Source organism: Nannobrachium achirus (assembly GCF_963921795.1).
Source record: "Nannobrachium achirus genome assembly, chromosome: 6".
Lineage (NCBI taxonomy): Eukaryota > Metazoa > Chordata > Actinopteri > Myctophiformes > Myctophidae > Nannobrachium > Nannobrachium achirus.
Genome location: NC_137815.1, coordinates 42748453 through 42770683, shown reverse-complemented (window position 1 = coordinate 42770683; position 22231 = coordinate 42748453). Strand labels below are relative to the sequence as shown.

General features: G+C 44.6%; 1 protein-coding gene across 1 annotated transcript in view; it reads left to right on the top strand.

Annotated features, from left to right (window-relative positions):
- The first annotated feature begins 2097 nt into the window (after positions 1–2097).
- The window catches only part of vgll4b (vestigial-like family member 4b), a 30560-nt gene continuing 10426 nt past the window's right edge, over positions 2098–22231 (top strand). The window contains exons 1-2 of the mRNA XM_080727539.1: positions 2098–2494; positions 11103–11337. Of these exons, the coding sequence (XP_080583665.1) occupies positions 2413–2494; positions 11103–11337 (317 nt within the window). The 5' untranslated portion in view covers positions 2098–2412. The remainder of the gene's footprint in view (positions 2495–11102; positions 11338–22231) is intronic.

Here is a 22231-nt window from a genome sequence, read left to right as displayed (position 1 = left end):
AATCTGTAGGAGTCCAAAAATGTGTTTTTTGATAGTAACTGCGACCTGACGGTCGCAATCAATGAATGTTGATTTATGGATGTTTCACATTAATTATATTGCTGTTTTGTTTTTATGTTCATGTTCCTGTGCTTCCTTCGTGTTTATCTGCAGCACATACAAATGGGTGAATTGATATTATATAAGACATAACATTGTTGACTATCATGAAGGGGTCTCCATATATGGGTAACTGGTCCGATAATCACTGGCCAGATCGCCCTGAGGCGTAGTATATGAATGGATTGATGAATATTTCTGAGGAGGATGTTTACTTGCAATATTATGTGTAATTTGGGGTTATCTACTTGTAGCCTTTGCTGTGTCCGCATTTGCACCATCTGAAAATGTCGAGGGAATATTCCTTACTTTGTAAAGGTTTCTAGCATTATTTCCAGAAAATGTGTTGGGAATAAAACATTGCTGTAGTCCAAAACGGACAGCAGAGGGCAGCATAGACCCATTCTGGAATGATGGTTTGTTGATACTTGCAACATTATAACCATTGAAATCAACTTGGCTTCTTTTAATTTCTCTTGCAAAACAATCCCACCATTTCAATTCTGTTCTATTCTAGGCTGCTACAGGTGGGTTTGTTGTTGGAGATAACAATAACATTGCATAATTTAACACGGCTTCCCGCTGTAAAGCTGACAGGGTGAACAACAACAGACCCCTGGCTTACAGGAAACCAGCACTTATTCCAAACAGAATAGGTTTCCAAGCAGAAAGGCCATAAAGAATGGTGGTTTACTTGTTATTTTTCCTCCATGGTTTTCTGTCTCGGATTTTGATACAGTCCCTCTTTCCACCTCTCTCTTCTCCCTCCCTCCTCTCAGTCTCCCTCTCTCCTTCCTATTACCCTCTCCCTGCCCCCATTGCTCTCTCATTTCTCTTTCTATCTTCCATTCTTTTCCTCTGCATGCATAGAAAAGCTCTTGACTACACACATGCCCCTCTCTCCCATTGCTCCCCCCTCCCACCAAACTTTTAGATCCCATAGCCAGGAAGGACGGTAGTTAGTTAGTCTCTTCTCTTTTGCTGTAAATTAAACTAAATAGTCAACGTTGATGATAGAAAGCTGGCTCCCTCCCTCCCAGAGAAAAGACAGCCCTGTTTGAACAAGCACTGTCATTGCAGTCTGTTATGGATTATACTTAAATTCAGTGGTGGAAAAAGTAATAAATGTATTATTTAAGTAAAGTATCAATACTAATATGGAAATACTCTGTTACAAGTAGAAGTCACGTCACGATGCATTGTGAGCGTGTAGAGCCTGTTTTCAAATGGCCAAAAGGTAGGCTAGCTGAAGTGGTTGATGTATATTTTGTAAAATCAAAATCTACAAAGTAACTGGTAACTTTTAGTAATTAATTGTAGTGTTGTATACTTGTATTTTCCTCTGAGATGTAGTGGGGTAGAAGTAAAAGTATTGGAAATTGGAAATACTCAAGTAAAGTAGGCTACACATAGGCTACCTCAAAATTGTACTCAAGTACAGTACTTAAATACATGTACTTACTAGTAGTTACTTACACCACTGGTAGTGAACATACTTAATGTAAATTATTCATTGCTCAGGTGTGTGTGTGTGTGTGTGTGTGTGTGTGTGTGTGTGTGTGTGTGTGTGTGTGTGTGTGTGTGTGTGTGTGTGTGTGTGTGTGTGTGCGTGCGCGTGCGTGCGTGTTGTGTGTGTTGCTCATAGAGTTATAATAAGTAGGTGTTGCTGTGTTGCCTCCATGGCATCCTGAACTAGCCAATCAGAGCTTGGGGCGAGTCCTCCCGGGCCATGGGATGGTGTCTACCTTCAGGGAGGTTGATCTCGTGCGTCAAAAATCCATGATATTTGAGGCGCTCCAGGGATGTGGAGCGCGTGCGCAGTGACGCCTAACGAAAACAGCAGATCTACAAGCTCACTTCTAGTGGCGTCCGCGACGCGCCGTGAGCTTGTTTAGCTGCTATTTTTTCCCCCCTCTGACTTCAGCGGACTCTCCAGCGGTGCTCATAGGAGTCATATCATACCAAGCATAGTGTGCGTGTCAGTGCAGTCCACTTACAGCTGGCTGTGAGGAGAACTGGCGCTATTCTTTTTTTAATTTTTTTTGTCATAAAGATACGTTTTTACTGTGTTGAAACAACTTTATTGTTATTTTTAATTGATAGTCAGGACATATCTATCGTCCGTCCTCCGTGTTCTGCGAGGAGTTTCATTCTTTCTTTTCTTTTTTTAAAGTTTGTTTTGCTTTTAGTAAAAGTTGGAGGCTGGGCCTTTGGCTTTGTGGACCGTCGGAGACTCGGAGCTTCTATCTCACTAATAGTCTCGACTTGTTGTCTCTCGTATATAAAGCTGGTCTTTTTGTCAACCCGATATAAATGCTTCTAACGAAAATGGACCTGCTGAACTACCAGTACCTAGATAAGATGAACAACAACATTGGGATTCTCTGCTACGAAGGTAAACAAAAGAGCCGTCAGCCGTGCGTGTGTGTGTGTGAGTGACTGTGTGCGAAATCTGCGAATGTGGGAATGTTCACGGAGAGTCAGCTTTTTACAAACTTTTGACGGCGCTGTTGTTACTTTGTAACTGCAATGTAATTACGTTGTGGTTACAATTAAACTAATGTAATAATGATTGTTGACATGCTCGGAAATGTTTATACTGATCGTATTGCTCAAATCTGACATAAGTTATGCTTCAAGTAGGGTTTTGTATATTTGAATATATAATTCACTATGATTGTTGTAAGCTAAAAGAAAATAAGAAAAAAAACATAGCCTACATAAAACAGCTAATATTTGTAATTAATCGTATTTACGCATTGGTTTATGGATTTAAATGATATATATATACAGTATATAAGAAAAGAAAGCCCATCCAGCTCACCAAGAAACACAAGTGCTTTGTGTTTTGTTTGCTTTTTATTTCTTTTACATCGCTGTGGTGGTCATTCAAATGTTTTGCTCCCTGTGCTGTCTTGATGTGGAAGAAAGCAGGGGAAGTGTGTTAAATCTTTCTTTCTATCCTGTATTGACCTCAAAGAGAAGGCTCTTAATGATCGAGATCAAAGGCTCACTGTGTGAGTCTGTTAGCCATGTGTGAATTTCAGCACTGTCCTCCCATGTCACAGGTTGATCCCCCCGGGCCTGGGGTTGAGTCAGCGCAGTACTCTGAGGAGTCTGAATGATGTGTTGCACAATTATTCACATTGTTTGCTCTGTTTTGGCTATGCAGGAGACATGTCAGCGTGCTAGACTGTAGACTCATCGCAATTTGATATGTGTGGCGAAAGGTTGTCAATTTAAACAGTGTCAATTCAATTCAATTCAAAGGAGCCTTTATTGGCATGAGAAAACAAAGCAAGTGTCAAAATATAATAAAAACTGTTGAAAATGGGGAACATAATAATATATACAGTTGGAGGGGGCACAGCATTGTGTAAACGGTGCTATCAGCTCTCAGAGGTATCATGACAAACGTCCAACTCCAAGTTTACCAACTGCTTTATTCCCCCGTGCTTCAAGGAGAACAGGACATAACCAAATAGAAGAACAGCATTATTACTCAATACGAATATAGTTGCATTGCCAAAATGGCAGGAAATGTGATTGCCATGGCACTTTAGTTGTGAGTTAGTAAATAAATGTTGGACTGGGCTGGTTGTCCCAATCGAAAAGTATCTTCTCTTCTCTCTTTACCATTTCTCTCTCCCCCTCCCCATCTCCTTCCTCTGTGGTCTCCCAAGTTATTTCTAGCATTAGAGGTATTCAACCTGTGGTTATGTCATGAATGTGTGTGAGCAAGGTGGCTGATAGATGCTGGAATGGTGTGTGGTGTAGGAATATTGTTTCCTCTGCCCCCCCCACCCCTCTAATCCTCGTCTTTCCTCTCTCCTCGGCTGTTGTGAGCGCTCACATGTCAGGGGCCATACTGTAATATGATCCAGTCTGTCTGGGGGCTAAATACATGTTCCTTCCTCTAGTCTGTGCCTGGCCCTGCGGATCCTCGACCAGCATGCATGATTCATTCAACTATACCCCCACTGTATAGAAATGTGATTGTTATTTCAATTCAAACACATGTTAATCCACACACCTGCATGTCAAACCAGATTGAAGATATGAAGTGAAATATGTTCAAAACACATTCAGTATGTATTGCTGAAAAACATATCAGAAAGTGTACACTTGGAACCAAATCAACTACCCCCATCTGTGGAGAAAAGTGATAATTATTTCAATTAAAACACACGTTAATCCCACTCTCGCATGTGAAACCAGATTGAAGGTTTGAAGTGAAATGTGTTCAAAACATATTCTGTGTGTATTGCTAGTGAAAAACATACTACAAAGTGTACAAATGGATTTCATAATTTCATTCTTTTTGTCTTCAGAGTTAAAAATACTGTGTATATTTAGATTTGTCTGTCTCACTTCTTGCCTGTCTATCTGACCGTCAGACAGTCTGTCTATCAAACTCTGTCTATATCGTCCTGCCTGTAACCTCTTTCATCGTCTGCCATCCATGACCCTGTTTCCTATACTACTTTGGTACTGTACCAGATTTAGCAGCTCCTCTCTTTAGACGACAACGTGTAATGTACTGCTAATAGCATCCCCATATTAACACAGTGTCACCAAAACCTTTCTGCAAAGAGAGAGAGAGACAGAGAGAGACATAGACAGAGACGGAGAGAGAGACAGAGACAGAGAGAGGGGACAAAATGGAGACAGAGAGATGGAGACAGAGAAATAAATGGTTTTGAATAAAACACTGACCCTGTGAACAACATAAATGAAGTGCTTCCAAAAGCTTTTAGGCTGTTAATTTGGCTGCTGACTAAGTGCTGTTCGATGGAACAGGTAGAGTGAAATGAATTGTTGCTAAGCATCAGTGCTGACAAACATGTGCAGCTGACTTCCACAGAGGCCAATCTACATAAGTGGCATGTCTTTCGAAGATGCTTTTTGTGCTCGTTTTAATCTTGCTTTGAGATTAGTGTCATTATGTGTGTGTGCCCTTTCAGGGGTTATGGACCGTCTAATGGCACTGAATGTAGTGTAGATTCCTATACTCAAACATGCAGCTTCTGCTTTTTGAACACTTACCTACGTAGCTTAGTGATTCCCCATGTCTTGTACATGAGTGTAGGCCTATATTGGATACACAGTGCCTTAATGATTCTGGAAGCAGAAAACCCAATGGGTCGACTATCTATCTATCTAAACTCACAAAAGATAGAATGGGCGGAGAAAGAGGCCAATCAATGAGTGTAAAAGAGTAAAAGGCCTTGATGTAAAAACATGTTGAGTTGTTGAGTCAAGCATATGCTGATAGGAGGGTCGTGATTCAGCCAGGGTACGTACAGGTTCCAACAAGCATGAGTGTATCCACATATGGTACATGCATGTAGCTAAACACACAGCCACAGGACATCATGTTGGGGTATCAACATTTCTATTCTGAGACTCTACCTTTGCTCTCATTATCAATGCTCATCAGATGAGCTTACTCATGCCATTAACACATGCATGCAGACACGCACGCATGCATGCACGCACGCACGCACGCATGCACGCACGCATGCACAGAAATGCAGAGAAGACAAATCACGTCAGAGAATTATCCTCTCCATCCGTTGTCTTATACATACAATATCTCTCCATTCCTCTCCCTCAATCTCTCCCTCTCTTTCTCTCTTGATCAGGGAAAATCACACCCACTGTCCCCACACAACAGAATGATTTTGATAGTCACAGCTGAATGGATGATACAGGTGGATGATGATGAATGTCAGTCAGATAACAAATGGAAGAAGTTCTCAAGCAGCATTGATTATAGCACAGTGAGGAAAGAGCACAGTTGTTCTTGAATACCATTGATTGACAGCTGATCGTGTATGGATTGGCACCAACCACTGTGCTGTACACAGTATGTATGTATGTATGAAAGGACAGATTCCGGATTTTCACTATGACCCCTCCCTCTCTGTCTTTACACCTTTACCACTTGCTCTCTCTCTCTCTCTGCTTTCTTACTTTTAGCCTTTCAGTGACTCCTGGAATAGAATATCCCTTTCTTCCCACCCTCCCTTAAAATCCGTCTCAATTCAAAGCTTTATTGTCATGAGAGAAACATACGTCTCTGTCTCTTTCTCTCTCTACCCCTCTGTCTCTCTCTCTCTCTCTACCTCTACCTTTCCCCTCTTCTCTCTGTAAGCGGGGTGTCACACCAAATTCTGGGCCCTGGGTACAAGGATTCACTGCGGGCCCCCCATGAAGGTTCTTCTTAAGGGGAGGGTGTTTAACCCATTTAGACTGGGAACGCATTATTACACATTATTTTGTGCTTTAACTATTGAAAAATAGCAGATATACAAGCTCACAGTGCGGCACAGAGTGCCGCGCTGCGAGCTGCTATTTTTCTTTTAATCGTGAAAATTCGAATATTTCGAATCCTTCTAAGGCTTTTTGAAAAAACTATGTTTCTATGTTAGTGGTGCTCAAACATTTTCATGTGACCCCCCCAGAAGCAAAATTTGAGTTAAAAATACATATATAGATTTTATTCACATTTTCACGACTTTTCAAAAATAGCAGATCTACAAGCTCGCAGTGCGGGACGCTGTGAGCTTGTATATCTGCTATTTTTCAATAGCTAAAGTAAAATAATGAACCTCCACCTTGGGCCCTAGTAACTCAGTCCCACTTTTCCCCCCCTTGTGACGCCCCTGACCAGTGGCAGGCCGGCTGGCCTGTCCAGGGCAACAAGGGAATGCTGCTGACTGTCACTTTTCCTGCTGAACGGGAGAAAAAACGCTGCCTGCTGTGGAAAGGTTGGAAAGCCATGTGCTTTTGTCATCCCTCTAGCTCTCTCCCTGTCTCCCATTCTCTCTCTGATAGAGATCAACCCACCCTGATGCCCGTTCTTGCGATCCAGCTCGCCAAGACAAGAGCCCCTTTGGCGCGCCGTGTTTATTTTTTAACTGCCTCGTGCATGTGTCCTTTCAAGTATTTTAAGAATAAAGGATTCGTGCATTTTAAAAATAAAGGCATCCCTCCAGGCGAAGTTCAGGTTACTCTGAGAGCGGCTGCCAAAGATAATCGCTCTGCTGCTTTGAGCGAGAGGGAGAGTGTGTGAGGGGGAGAGGAAGAGAGAAAAAAGAGAGAGAGCGACATGCCCCGACGCATCTTTTTGAAGCGTCCAAAGGCAGCGGAGGAGGGGAGAGGATAGAGGAAGAGAGAGACTCACCTCTGTTTGTTATCTGATCTCTTCCTGACTCCTCACTGTTTGAAGCTCTGTCAAGAGAAATAGGCTTTGATCAACTGGACTTAATGAACTGAGAGAGAGAGAGAGAGAGAGAGAGAGAGAGAGAAGAAGAAAGGGAGGGGTAGGCCGGCAGAGAGAGAGAGAGAGAGAGATACTCGTGTGGGTCTCTGTCTGGTCCACCAATCCACATAAACTCCCAGTTTAGTGGGATTCTCCATAGAGAGAAATGTAAGATTTTGACTGATGGAGAATAACCAATCGTGGTGCACCTGTATACAGTGATAATGTACCATCCAAGTGTCCACTTTTTAATTATTTCACATGAAGCCTACTTAAGTGTTTTGCCTGGGGTTGTGCTGGTCTTGTTCTGAATGGCCCCAGGATGGTAGCGTAGTGGCTGACTGGCTGTGGTGAAATTCCTTGTGAAATGAGAGCCTAAATCTGATTTCGATGTAAATTCCACTGAAGGCACAAACTGAAAGGCTGTGGTGGCTCTGGCAATCACCATAACCAGGGTTGCTTATCATTATATTAGGGGGTTTTGACTACAAACCCTTACCAGTGCCTTAAGCACTTGAACTCTAGCGGCCCTATTCCTGGGCATGTAATAATGGGCGAACATTTGGTGGAAATAACAGATCTAGCTTGGCTATTTTTGGTGAAGAGAATTGGTGCACAGAGGTCAAAAAGAGGAGTACTGTCGTCATAGATTTTATTCACATTTTCACGACTTTTCAAAAATAGCAGATCTACAAGCTCGCAGCGCGGAACTCGGTGCCGCGCTGTGAGCTTGTATATCGTCGCTGTGAGCTTGTATATCGTCACTGTCGGGCAGAAACCTTGTATCGCCGAGTTTCTAAATTGTATGTTTTTTTATTTTTTGTAAAGCAAAGCCCTGCTTCACCATACAAGACCGTCAACGCAAAACTAGTGAAAACAGCTGATCTACAACACACAACGCCTATTTTCACACTTTTAAATCCTTTTTTAAAATGATAAATACAAAACTAATGGTTTTGGACATACTGTAAAGGTTTCCACCCGACAACAACGATATACATAGGATTAAAGTGGTTAATTTCACCACGTGCAGTTCAAATATAATTTGAAATCATAAATAACTTCCCACAGTCCTGCTGCCGTGCAAGGGCAGACAAATCATAATTGACTTCTTGTAGTCAGACGTCTGCACGCACGCATGCACACAGACTCACCCACACGCTCCTGAACTCTCCGATCAGCCATTTATGTTTCCAAGGACCTGATTGGCCGCTCAGTTGTCACACAGTTGCCCCTCCTTTTATTGGCGTGTCCTTCTGTCCTGCCAAAAGCAATGATGTCACCCTTGTTGCCATGGCACACAGTGGGGCGAGCAGGAACATGCCAGAGTGAGTAGGGAGGGGCCACTGTTTGGGAGGTCACAACGCACGCACGCACGCACGCACTTGCATTGGGGAAGACTGGTAGAATCAGATTAGCCATCCATTTGGTGTGTTTATGGGAGGAAAGTAGGACAGGCGATCAGTATCTGGATTGGTTTAATAGTTTGTTTGGGGTTTTCTTTGTTTTGGCTTTCAGGTTGTGGGTAAAGTTGGTGCAGTAAGTGACAAAGAGTGAGTTGTGTGTATGTATGTCATATACAGTACATAAACACATTGTGTGTGTGACGTGGTGTGTGTGTGTGTGTGTGTGTGTGTGTGTGTGTGTGTGTGTGTGTGTGTGTGTGTGTGTGTGTGTGTGTGTGTGTCATAGTTCTACAGTATGTGAAGTATTTGTTTGACCCATTTTCAACCAACCTGTAAGTCGCGAAGCAATGCATTGTAACTTTGTGAATCACTATATGCACTATTCGTTGGAATAAGTATGGTTAAGATAAAACAAACGTTTTCCCCCATCCTGTATGTCATTACAGAATAGAATAATGACACAGATTAAAGATGAAAGGGAGGAGCTCATGCCAACAAAAAAAAATTATGTGAGCATAAAAGAAGCAAAACCTGCTCAGTTAGTTTGACTGTAGTAAATGTTAAAGTAGTAGCTTACTCTTTAACCACTTAAGACCTGTTTTATACTTAGTCATATGATGGTGTCACGGGAATATATGCCATCTACAATCTCATAATACACATTGTTAGTAAATTAAGCATATAGGACTTCAAGAATTTTCACCTATAATGATATGCCCAAAATAGGGAAACCAGGGTTAAGTGTGGTAAAAATGCTCTCACTATACCACTTCCATGCCTCTTTTTGTTTTGACACTGCTGCAGTGCTAAGGAATCGGGGCCAGCACGGGGCTACAAATGGCTACCAGTGCAGTAATTACCATACTGGAGTGTGCACCTGTTCAATTGGAGTGGAGATACAAAATAGTGTGAGTTGAAGTAACCCAATGACCATATTCACACATTTTGATCTTACGTTATACTGTGTGGGGGGCCCAGTGCAGCAGTAGTTAAGGTTTTATCTTATCATTTGGAATTAGAACCTAGCCTTCTTGATGAAAATATTCTGCTTGGGAAGGATCATGGCACACACGCACACGCACACACACACACATACACAGACACAGGGTTAAGCAGTGGAAAGTCCCCGTGCTGACGCACAGCCAGTAGTAGTTTTCCTGTTTCTTTCTCCCTTTTTTTTTTACTCCCACTCACCACTGACTGCTCTGTCTGTAGGCCCTCTGTACACAGGGAGAGAGAGAATGAGAGTGTAAGAGAGTCGCACACACACGCACGCACGCACGCACGCACAAACAAATAAACACACACATACGCACGCGCGTGCGCAAGAACGTGTTTAAGAAAGACCCATCCACAGCTATTTCTTCCAAAACATTTCTGACCAGATCCCCCTCACACTCGTGCCAGGGATTGATGCCTCTCTCTGCAAACTGTTGCTGAGAAAGTCAACAAAATGCTGCTGGATAGTTTGAGCTGAAATGCTGCCTGTACAGTAAAGCAGGCAACCTTAAAGCACATTTTGTGGCTTACTTGTTTAAAGTGACCATAAAACTGTTGCCTGTCTGCCTAAACGTACGATTTACTCATTAGCTTTACGGGTGGGCTCCCTGAGGTAGCTGCTGGCACCGCACGTGATGCAACAGTCGCTTCCTTTGAAGAACAAAGGCGATGAATTTCAGGTAGCAGATAATGTTTTGAAAATGGAATGGGTAGTGTTTTGGAATGTAATAATTAGTCGAGCAGCTGAGCGATTGCGAAGCAGCTTGTCTGTCTGTCTGTGTGTGCATGTGTGTCACTAGTGTCTGCAATGACTCAATACTCTGTGTCATTATCAAATCACAGCACAAGCTCGTGGAATTTCGAGGGTTGTTCCCGAAATAGTGTTAATCGTGCAAACATTGTTATTGGCCGATAAAATTGCCAAAAAAAAAAAAAAAATGGGCATTGATTGGCTAATGGCCATCTTGTTATCTTGTTATCAGCATCGGTATCAGCGAAGAATTTCTCAATTGGTCTATCCCTAGGAATTTCACATATTAATTAGATCTTGAACAGAAGTTTGTGAGTTTGCATAAAACCGGGGAATATTTCAGTTTCATGTTGATTTACCTGAACAGTCGTGACAGCATCAGGATGTTTCCATGAAGATGGAGGTGGATAAATAGAACATTGTGCACCATACATACACACACACAGTAACCTAACCTAACCGGTAATCTTTCAAATACACAGCGCAAGCAAAAAGCTGGGGAAGATCCTTAAGTTTGTTGTAAGCAGCAACATCAATGTGGGGATCATTTAATAACCGATCATTGTTATCTCTTCTCCAGGCGAGGCAGCTCTGAGAGGGGACCCCAGACTCCAGTCCCTGTCCCTCTCCTCCTCGTCCAACTCCTCTTCGTCATCGTCCTCCTCTTCCTCGTCCTCATCCTCCATCTCCAACCACAGGACGGGCCCGCCCCCCATCAGCCCCAGCAAGAGGAAGCTCAGTGGCGACCAGGGCGACAGTGACATGGACGACAATGAGCACGTGGCCAAGATGAGCCGGCTGTTTGCCGCACAACTGTAAGTAAACACACGCATGCACACATGCACACAAACAGTGCAGGAAAACCTGTACCACAAAAATGCAACAAGTGTTTTGAACTGAAATTTGTGCACATTGTCGTGTAGGAATGCACATACTGTACATAGTAGCATACACACACACACACACACACACACACACACACACACACACACACACACACACACACACACACACACACCCACACTCTCCCTTGTATAAACACATAAACACGGACACATGGTTGGATTTTTAGATAAAGCCATGTTTGCCACGTGTGTGTGAGTGTGTTGGAGTGAGTGAGCGAGTCCGGCTTGGCCCTAAGTTGTGCGAGGAACAGGCTTCAACTGGTTTGTGCAGTGCGAGCTCGCCACCGCGGCCCTGCATGCATGGAACGCAGTGTGCCAGGGCTCTGTTTAGCTGGCTCCACATTGCTCTGCTTATAGCTGCTGATCAGTGGAAGCCTGGGAACTGGAATGCACAGCAGCAGCGGAAGGCTGGCAGGCTGGCAGGCTTTTCTCACACAGCTCCAGCCCTTCCAACGTTCCGACATTCCAACTTCCACAGATTCCAGAGATTCTGGAGCGCTGATTGGCGGTGAGGGGCTGCTGGGCCCAGGACAGTAGAGTCAGTTCTTTCTCTCTCTCTCTCTCTCTCTCTAGCCATGGCTATTTATTGTAGTCAGCGAGGTGTTTGGCAGAGCTGTGCAGAATATTCTTAGTGTTGTCTTTGACGTTACTGTACAGAACAAGGCCACAAGTATGGGTAATTTCATTGCAATCACCTGTTGCTCTTCTGGCCACCAAGATGGATGTGAGTTAATGAATTGGATTTAAGTGGAAGGAGCATAGCTAATACTGAGTAAAATGACCACAGTCACCAGTGTTAGGTTGAGGCTTGTTGCGACCGTCAGGTCGCACTTACTACCAAAACCTCCACCGGCTGTCTGTCTCTCCGTCCATCACACGTCACACTTTTTCCCTGCTCATATCTTCGCAACCGTTGACCCGATCCATGCCACATTTTGCACACACACTCCTTGCCTGCCAAACTACAACCTCCAAGGACCCCCGGAGCCCCAGGGACCCCCAGGTCCCTGGGGGACCCCCAGATGTAAAAAATGACCAAATGTGGTCACACGTCACACGTCACACTTTTTCCCTGCTCATATCTCCGCAACCGTTGACCCGATCCATGCCAGATTTTGCACACACACCCCTTGCCTGCCAAACTACAACCTCCAAGGACCCCCGGAGCCCCAGGGACCCCCAGGTCCCTGGGGGACCCCCAGAATGACCAAATGTGCAAAAATGACCAAATGACCACCCCAACGGGGCTGCTCACGGGGAATTCCCGGGGGCCGCTGACTCCTGGTGCTCCAGAACGGATGCAAAAGTGGTGGCGCCCCCAGTGGAGGACCCCCAGCCACTGCAGCGCACATAAAACGCCGTAACTTGGGCTAGGAGCGACCGGGAGAGCCGGGGCCGGTACCTATTCGTCCGCCTCGGCGCCGCGGAGACCCCACCCCTCATTTCTCACATGGCCCTCTTCTAGCGCCACCATGAGGCCGATTCTTGCAAAACACATTTTTGGACACTGCTCCTACAATTTTTGCCCTAAAATCACACAAATCGGTACACAGTATAGTATACACTCATCTCAGTGAGTCTACACTCATCTCATCAATATGGATGTCCCATATAGCGCCACCATCAGGCCGATTTTTTCCAACCACATTTTTGGACACTGCTCCTACACATTTTGCCCTAAAATCACGCTGCGACCTGGCGGTCGCTTATCTCCCGATTAGGGAGTCTTACTGGTTATTCATTAATTTAAAAAGTAATACAGTGACTTACCTGAGACCAGTAATTACTTACACTACACAGTTTATTTCCCTTCTTTTATCACTTTTTATTACAAACCTGTCTCTCTCAAAAAGGGAAAAGATTTCCCTCTTGCATCGGTCAAATAATGCAGAGCCTTGCTTTCTTATCACAGTGTACCCAAATAACTTTTGGGTAGTAAAGATAGACTAATCAACACAGTCATTTTGATCAATATAATATCTATAGTGAACAGTATTTGACATTTGTATTTGATTGGTAAGTTGGTTGTTGATAAAGTGACCTTTTATTGCCCTACACTAGTACTCACACATGCATGCACAGACTGTAAGTGCATGTACATGCATTGGACACAAGTTTACTCACATAATACAATGATAATTTGATACCACCAATTTCATTCATGGCCTGGTCTATTAACTTCCTCATCTTTCTCAGTTTTCCATGCCATGATACTAACATTTGCCCTGACTCCAGTTTAAACGGTAGTATTGCAATGTTAATGTAACCCCTTACACCCAAGATCCACGTAAGGAAAATCTTTAGAGAAACACAGGCCTATAAACCGGTCTAATGAACCAGGTTTAGAATTAGTAATCTGTAGTAGGCTCTGTACCTGCACTGCCCCAAAATATCTTTGCCAAAAATAGCAGATCTACAAGCAGCTTGTAGACCTGCTATTTTTGGCTAAAGTTCCCTCCAGAATATGTATGCTGGGGTTTCATTGGTTTAACTAGGTGTTAATACTTCAAATGGATTAAAAAACTATTTTGTGACTGAAATATTTGCACTGCATGTAACGAGAGACTGGCTTAAATTTGCTCCTTTTTGGTCATAGGCTGAAATTAGTGAATAACAGCAGCAGTATAATCACGTTGTTGCAGTGGCTTGTGGGAAGGGGTTCCTCGCCTTTCATCATGTGAGCAGCTGGGCTCATAACAAAGGATTAGCTTGTCATGGGCCTCGTCAAAACCCGAGACATTTTGCAAAGTCATCTTGTTTGGGGTTCTGCGTACGTGTGGGAGCCATCATGGTGGGAATCAACATTATACCTATTGTCTGCAGTGAAACCATCTTCCCGCTTGCGGTGTCACTCTGAGGTCTCGAGTATTTTCAGTCTCCGTGAGACACAAAGTGTCATGTGCCATGCGGTTAACTTTCTGCTTATATTGATATGCAAATGCCCATACGCCATGCCCGCACAAGCCACTCTGTGTTTTCTAAATGTCCGTGGGTGGGTACAATGTGACTTATTGTCATATCGCTTTTCCCTCGTTGTTACAAGTACTATCTGCGTTTTGTTTGTGGTAGCCATTTTGTGTCCTTCCTTGTCACTGTTTAGTTCAGTGGTTTGGGCATGCAAAATAGTGCATGTTAACCGCTTAAACCCCATCTACTTGGTTGACCGTAGTCCCCCGGGGTTCCATAGTAGGCTCCATTCTACCACACAGCATTGTGAGTTTGCAGAGTTGTATTTTCGTTGAATGTTGGCACGCTATGGTTCATCTGGTAAAGACAGAAGAATAACCAGTGTGAAGTAAGCGGCGCCTTTGATGACTTTATTTCATAATTCATTTGACATGATGGCTGACTGCTGCTATAGTGTGCGTGTGCTGGCCAGTGTGTCCGCTTGTGTCTTTTTAAGGGGCGCATGTGTGACTGCTGCTGCTGTGCTGTCCAGTTGCAGGTGTTCAGGCTAATGGAGACATACATACATACTGTACATGCATAAATACACACAGTGTCACTTGTAGAAGTGACTGTCCCTGCTTAAAAAGGTTTAAACGCTATGCAAGTTTGATGTGCAAGGCTTGACAGCTATTACACTTTACAAGACTGTTTCCCAGCAATAGCTGTAATCACTTTTAATCCTCATCTCAATTCATACTTATTTATAGTCATTTGCCTGCAAGTGGTATGGAGTAATATCTGCCATTAGCAAGTTATAGGCTAGTTGACTTGTTGTAACGTGTAGTCAAAGCCCTTTTGTGCATTATTCACAGATTTGACAATTTCTCAAGGCTAGTCTTCAAACTTACTTTTCTTTCCCAAGGAGATGATCCTAAGGGCCAACTTGATTGCATTTCATTTGACTGATTTAATTAGTGGTTCTATGGGACCGATCGTTATCTAGATGACTTTAAGTGCTGGGTGACTCGCTGAAACCTGCAGTGGAAGCCGACTCCTGCTGAACCTTTCTGCCTCATTTGAACTCTCATTTGTGGCCGTTTAACCACATGAACCCTAGCATCCCTATTCTGGGCATGCCATCATAGGCCAACATTAAGTGGAAAATAGACGAATTTTGGGAGCTTGAAAATCAAAGAGTATTGGTGAAGGGGGGTAAAGAGGAGACAAAGTATTGTATAGATCCCTGGGGGACTCAATGATTGGTCTAAATTAGCTAATGGCGGTTTGTCATGCAGATAAAGGTGAGGCTGAACACAGTGGAGAATTAAAAAAAAACACTGGAGACCTGCTTTATTTAAAAGGCCCACAGTTTCTGCTTTATTTCACATCTGTTGTTTATAGGAACAGTGATTAGTCTTAATTTGAAAATGATGGGTTTTCATAAAAAGGAAGAAAAAAAGGATAGATAGAAAACAGTTCACTGCATCCCGTTCAGTGTGCACTCACTCAAATGCATGCTCACACACAAACTTAATGTACACACACTTACCTACTTCACTAACTCACGTGCGCTGCACACGCAGGCGAGCACTAACTCAGTGGAAGAGTTTAGACGTTATCTTATCGGAGACGGAGACCATGTTAGCCTCTTGTATTCGTCGTCCATGGTTCTAGTCTCCGTTGATTGTTTTCGTCAATGTTGCCTGTTCCTTCAAGTACGGCTGCTTTTGTACTTTCTCCATACAGTTTTATTGTGTATTTAAAAAAAAACATAGCTTTTTTATCCCTTTGTTTGTTTTACTTTTCTCAACTGATGTAATGTAGGAACAGGAAACGGTTCGGCAATTGAGCGGAGTTTTTTTGTCCTTGCTCAGAGCTTGCCATGCATCTAGACAGATTGACACCTGACACCGTCAGATGAACGGGTGGGGCTGTTCTTCTCAGGTTTCCGTGGTGGTCCAATCACAACGTGCCCAGGCCTGGGGTCTGAGCCAGTGGGGGGAGAAGAAGAGAAACAAGGCAACTCTCACAAACCGACTGTTGTTTTTTTGTGTGTGTGTCTGTGAGACATTTACATGTCTGAGTGGTGCACAGACATGCTGTGTGTGTGTCGTGTTTAACCACTTCAACCCTCTAGTAAACTGGACCAGTGTTCAGTGAGTTGTACTTGGACTACTTTTTTCCGTCTTCACAAAATCTCTCCACCTGAAATAGCTGTTCTACAAGCTCACGATGCGTCGCGTTGCGTTGTGAGCTTTTTGATCTGTTTGATGTGTTATCACACTTCACGCGTGTGTCAGCTGCACTCAGACAAAAGCATATCCCTTTATGATAATAGTTAACAGATCCGTCACTGAATACAGTGTGTCTCAATGTCAGGAGATAGGGCTACCCGGTGTGTGTGTGTGTGTGTGTGTGTGTGTGTGTGTGTGTGTGTGTGTGTGTGTGTGTGTGTGTGTGTGTGTGTGTGTGTGTGTGTGTGTGTGTGTGTGTGTGTGTGTGTGTGTGTGTGTGTGTGTGTGTGTGTGTGTGTGTGTGTGTCAGGCGGGGGCTATTTTCTCATTTTGGCTAAGAAGGAGGAGCCTGGAACAAAGAGGCCTTATCCCGTCCACTAGAGCCTGTGGGCTGGAAGCTTGCTGCTTGCTGCCTGCCGCTCCGGAGTTGTACATCTGCCAAAATAAAAGCTCCGCTGCACAGCTGTATCTTTGCTCTTCAAAATAAGATCTGCAAGCCGGGGTTTTGTAAAGGGAGTAAAGGAAACACAGGGAATGTTGTCACAGCAGAGTTGGGACTTGGTAACGTCTATAACAAGGCCTCAGCACTGACTCTGTCAGCACTTATTTTGAATGATTATTACAACATATGAATGGTGCTAGTTTTCCTAGGAGACGAATACAACTGGAAATTACGTCACCCGAAAAAGGTTTCTCTTTCCGTCCAGCTCAATTCTTTTTTTGTTGGGGGGGGGGGGGGGGTTTGCCTTTATTGGATAGGACAGTAGACTGATAGGAAATTGGGGGAGAGATGGGGAGTGACATGCGGCAAAGGTTGTCCGGATCGTGAATTGAACCGGCGACGCCGCCAGGCATCCATGCATGTGTGGCACTGCCTAAGTGGTATGCGCCTGGACTAGTAGGCACCCGTCCAGCTCAATTTATCTCGGATTATTTTCCCAGATTGTGTTTTTTGGTCAAAACAAGCTTTTTTCTACGGTCCCTAACTAAAGAACGGATGGTCTCCATGTGTCTTTTGTTTACATCCTGGTCACATGGTGCGTTCCGTGAAAAAAAGGGAAAAACACTGGAAAAACGTAATTAATACCAGGCAGTCGACGTGTAAAAAAAAAATCAGAATTTTTTTTATTTTCAAAAGTAGTGAAATTTGCCGATCCATACACAAATTGTATTTTTTTTTTCCTACAACAAAAGTTGTGATTAATTCAAATGAAATCTGAATATAAATTCCCCAATTAAGTAGCACAGTCCCAGTAAAAGCTCCAGCTGCATTCTGCTGGGAACTCCAGCACTATGTTGTTCTCATGGCTGGCTCTCCCATAAGCCAAATAGAGACGGCGCTGGAGAACCCAAACCACTGGCGGAGTGGCCAAGGTTGATGAAATCATTGTTAAGACTGTTGCTTTACGCGGGACGCTTTGTGTTGCGAGTGTGAAACAGGGAAAGCAAGCGTCTCTTTTAAGGGTGCGTTAGGAGTTTGCCAATGCCTTGGTGTGTGTGTGTGTGTGTGTGTGTGTGTGTGTGTGTGTGTGTGTGTGTGTGTGTGTGTGTGTGTGTGTGTGTGTGTGTGTGTGTGTGTGTGAGGCAGAGAGTGAGTGAGTGAGGCAGAGAGTGAGTGAGTGAGGCAGAGAGTGAGTGAGTGAGTGTCTTTCCACATGTTTTCCTATGGTTGTCCCCATATCCGATCTGACTTGGCTCCAGTAACAAAGGCTTCACTTCCTCCGCTGTGTTTCTCAGCGGTTTGATATCAAAACTGGGTCAGTTTACTGGCACAACAAGATTTTGTCAATATTTCCACATGCAACGCCAAAAGACAATACGGTTTATGGCAGATAAAAAAAATTATATATATATTTCCTTTCAAATGTAGCAATAGCATAAATTAAGTATATTGTCTACAGCTAAACGAGGTCATCTTTGAAAACATCTAAATCAGCAACTACAATTTCTTTGACCTTGACTTGGACCATGACCATTTAGCATCCCAGTTTTTGATTCTTCTTTTCTGAAATATTAGGAAAACAGCTGAGCAGCTACAAGCCCACGAAATGTACTGATGCAGTGCATTGTGAGCTTGTAGATTGCTATTTTGCGTATGGCGAAGTATATATAGGGACCTAAGTGGTCACGGTCCAGTAAAATGGCTTTGGTACAGGTGTGCGTCTTTGCTGTCTATTTTAAAGGCTGCAAATATTATTGCTGACTTCCGTTTCGTGCCGCTGCTAAAGCCTGGGCCTGAGCAGAGTAAACTATGTGGAGATGTTTGTATACTTTATATACATAGCCTGTTTGAGCCCTGTGGTGCAGTGGCTGTGTGTGTGTGCGCGACCTGCGCACATGTGTGTGTCCGTATGCGTACGTGCGCGCGTGCGTGCGTGCGTGCGCGCGTGCGTGCGTGCGTGCGCGCGTGCGTGCGTGCGTGCGTGCGTGCGTGCGTGCGTGCGTGCGTGCGTGCGTGCGTGCGTGCGTGCGTGCGTGCGTGCGTGCGTGCGTGCGTGCGTGCGCGTGCGTGCGTGCGTGCGTGCGTGCGTGTGTGTGTGTACGTGCGTGCGGTTTTCGGAAGGCCTCGCAGAGCTCAGCCCTGTTTGTAACCTGTGGTTCAGCCTTCCTGCTCCTCTGCCTTTCTTTTTGAGCGGTGGTCACACCGTCTCCATAGCGTGGCCGTGTGTGTAGGTATGTTTGTAGGTATGTTTGTGGGTCTGTATGTAGCCTCAAGCCTCAAGCCTGTGGTGTAGTACCTTTTCTGGCCTCACATGTTAAGGGAGGGGCGCTGTTGTTCAGGCCAGGCCCCCCACACACACACACACACATTTCTGACCACACATGTTAAGGGAGGGGCGCTGTTGTTCAGGCCAGGCCCCCCACACACACACACACAGGGGGGGGGGGGGGGGGGGGGGGTGGCGCACACACACACACACACACACACACACACACACACACACACACACACACACACACACACACACACACAGGGGGGGGGGGTCACTCACTCACACACACACACACACACACACACACACACACACACACACACACACACACACACACAGGGGGGGGGCTGTGTTTCTCTGTACTGTAGCACTTACAAATAATTTATTATTATTATAATTATTAACAAACTGAATGAATCTTACAATGCATGTATTTGACCCATAAGTACTGCAACCCCCGCTGCACCCACCCAGTAGTGCTGTTGCGAAGCCTCCTCGACCACCGCTCAGTTCACACGGGTGTGATTTTTCTTTTTTTCTTTCTCTTCCTCTCCTCCTGCTCCTCCTCTCCACCCCCTGATTCTTACCAGATGTTTCCTGTGTGTGTGTGTGTGTGTGTGTGTGTGTGTGTGTGTGTGTGTGTGTGTGTGTATGTGTGTGTGTGTGTGTGTGTGTGTGTGTGTGTGTGTGTCTCTCTCTCTCTCTCTCTCCCTCTCTCTCTCTGTGCCTCTGCCGTTCCCTCTCTCTTTTAAAGCAGCAGGATGAACCCCCACCCAGTTCAGAGATTGGGAGCTTTTTCTCTCACTGAAAGGTTTTGGAACACAATTGTGAGAAAAAGCCCAGGACTTTTATGGCCTCTGTGTCTCAGCAGCCTCAAAATAAATATAGCTATAAGGCACCAAATTGGCAGTCTCTTATATAGGCTATACAATAACCCTCGCACACGTCAGAAACCCACACCCTCCGCTTGATTTAAATATGTATTTGCCCTGTTTTTATTTACTCTTTCACACCACTAGGCAATTAACCAAAATACTCCTTTGTCTCGTAATATGTAAAATTGCGTTTTCTGCTGTGTATGTGTGTGTGTGTGTGGGTGGGTGGGTGGGCCGGTGGGCGGGTGCGTGGGAGAGGGGCTGCTGTGTTCGGCGTGTTGCCCCCGATCCCAACCCCGACTTCTCACTTGAGGTTGACTCGAAGACAAAGCGTCATGAGAGAGGCCTATGGTTAATGACAGATTAGAGCGCCCGTAATAATTGTGCGAGATATATGACTGGATCATTTATGTGTGTGTTGCGGCTTTTTGGAGCCTCCGTCTCTGAAATTACGGGATCACTCAGTGGGCCCTGCCACAAGGGGCTACCACTAATGCCAGGCTGCGCATAAGCCGACAGCTAGTAAAAGAGAATAAATCTGCTCTGTGTATCCCCGTGCTGGAGCTGTCACTCTCAAACGCCAAGCCAAACATTGTCAATAGCAGATCACACGCTTGTGTTCGAGGCGACGGCGCTCGTTGCTTACTCGCACAGGAAAAACCCATGGAACACTCCACGGACTGGAACGTTGGACATTCATACATATACCATGGGGCGTGTCTGTCTGTCTGTCTGTCTGTCTGTCTCTCCCTCTCCTTCTCATGCCCTCAGGCCAGGGGTTTCAGCTTCTTTCAGAGGAGTGTTGCCACCATGCCAGGACCTGCAAGCACTGTTGCCTTAAGGGAGGGAAGAGTGAGCCAGGGAACATTATTGTGAAATAGGATACAACCTGCCAAACCAACCCTCATCTTTTCCTCACATCTCCTATCCTCTACACCCCCCCCCCCCCCCCCCCCCACCTCCCCTTTTATTTAGTTTGCCTCCCCAAGCGCAGGTGGCTTGCCAAGATTCAGAGGCCCACTTTCTCCCCCCTTTTCAACTGGTCCTTTCTCTCTCTCTCTCTCTCTCTCTCTCTCTCTCTCTCTCTCTCTCACCCACTACCCCTGGCCACACTTTTGCTCTCAGCAACTCTTGCAGTCCCAAACCATTTCATTCCTCACCGCCTCACCCTATTTACTATCTCCAGTTGATTAAAGGAAGGCGGTGGGTTTTGAACACATTTCTGGGAAGAATTGTGGTTCAAAGCAGGATGGGATTCGACCTATAGTAGTAACACCATCACTCATACTATAGACCTCATTGCTTCCAGGCTTCCTGGCCCTCTTGTGAGAGGATGTTTGTGGGCATGCACTTCATGCACTCTCATCCCTTCCACCATGGCACCCACCAAATGGAAAGAGAGAAAGAGAGAAGTGTTTTTTTATCTGCCTGTTTTGCGTCATAGCTAAACAGAGGGAGATAAGGCAGTAACTTAGAGGTACTTGGGTTCACAAAGGGACCACCAGAAACACTGTGGCTGATTCTTCATAGAAATAAGAAGCTTGTTGTGCTTACAATGTGGTACCAGTTATAATAGAATAACTTGAAGAAAGAGAACGCGAGCACTCGTCAGTTGAATAGTTCACAGTTTATCGGGTTGCTCAGTTCTGGCTGAAATTGTATCTTTTAAAAAGAACACTTGGTCCCTTTCAGATTCTCTGTTATTGAAAAGCCCCAGCAGCAGATCAAACACCACAGAAGTTTCGGGCCAAAGTGAGCACTGGTGATACCAGTTATAATTGATACCAGTTATAATAGAAACTATTGCTGTACCCTTTGCTGCCGTTTTGAAGCTATACTTTACTACTACTACTACTTCAAAAACATTTGTTTGAGTGAAAATGTAAAATTATTGAAAAAATCACACCCGTGTGAAGTGGAGCTGTGTGTGTGTGTGTGTGTGTGTGTGTGTGTGTGTGTGTGTGTGTGTGTGTGTGTGTGTGTGTGTGTGTGTGTGTGTGTGTGTGTGTGTGTGTGTGTGTGTGTGTGTGTGTGTGTGTGGATCATGTGTACCGTTTTTTGTGACATTTGAAGAAAATATGTAGGAAAAGGA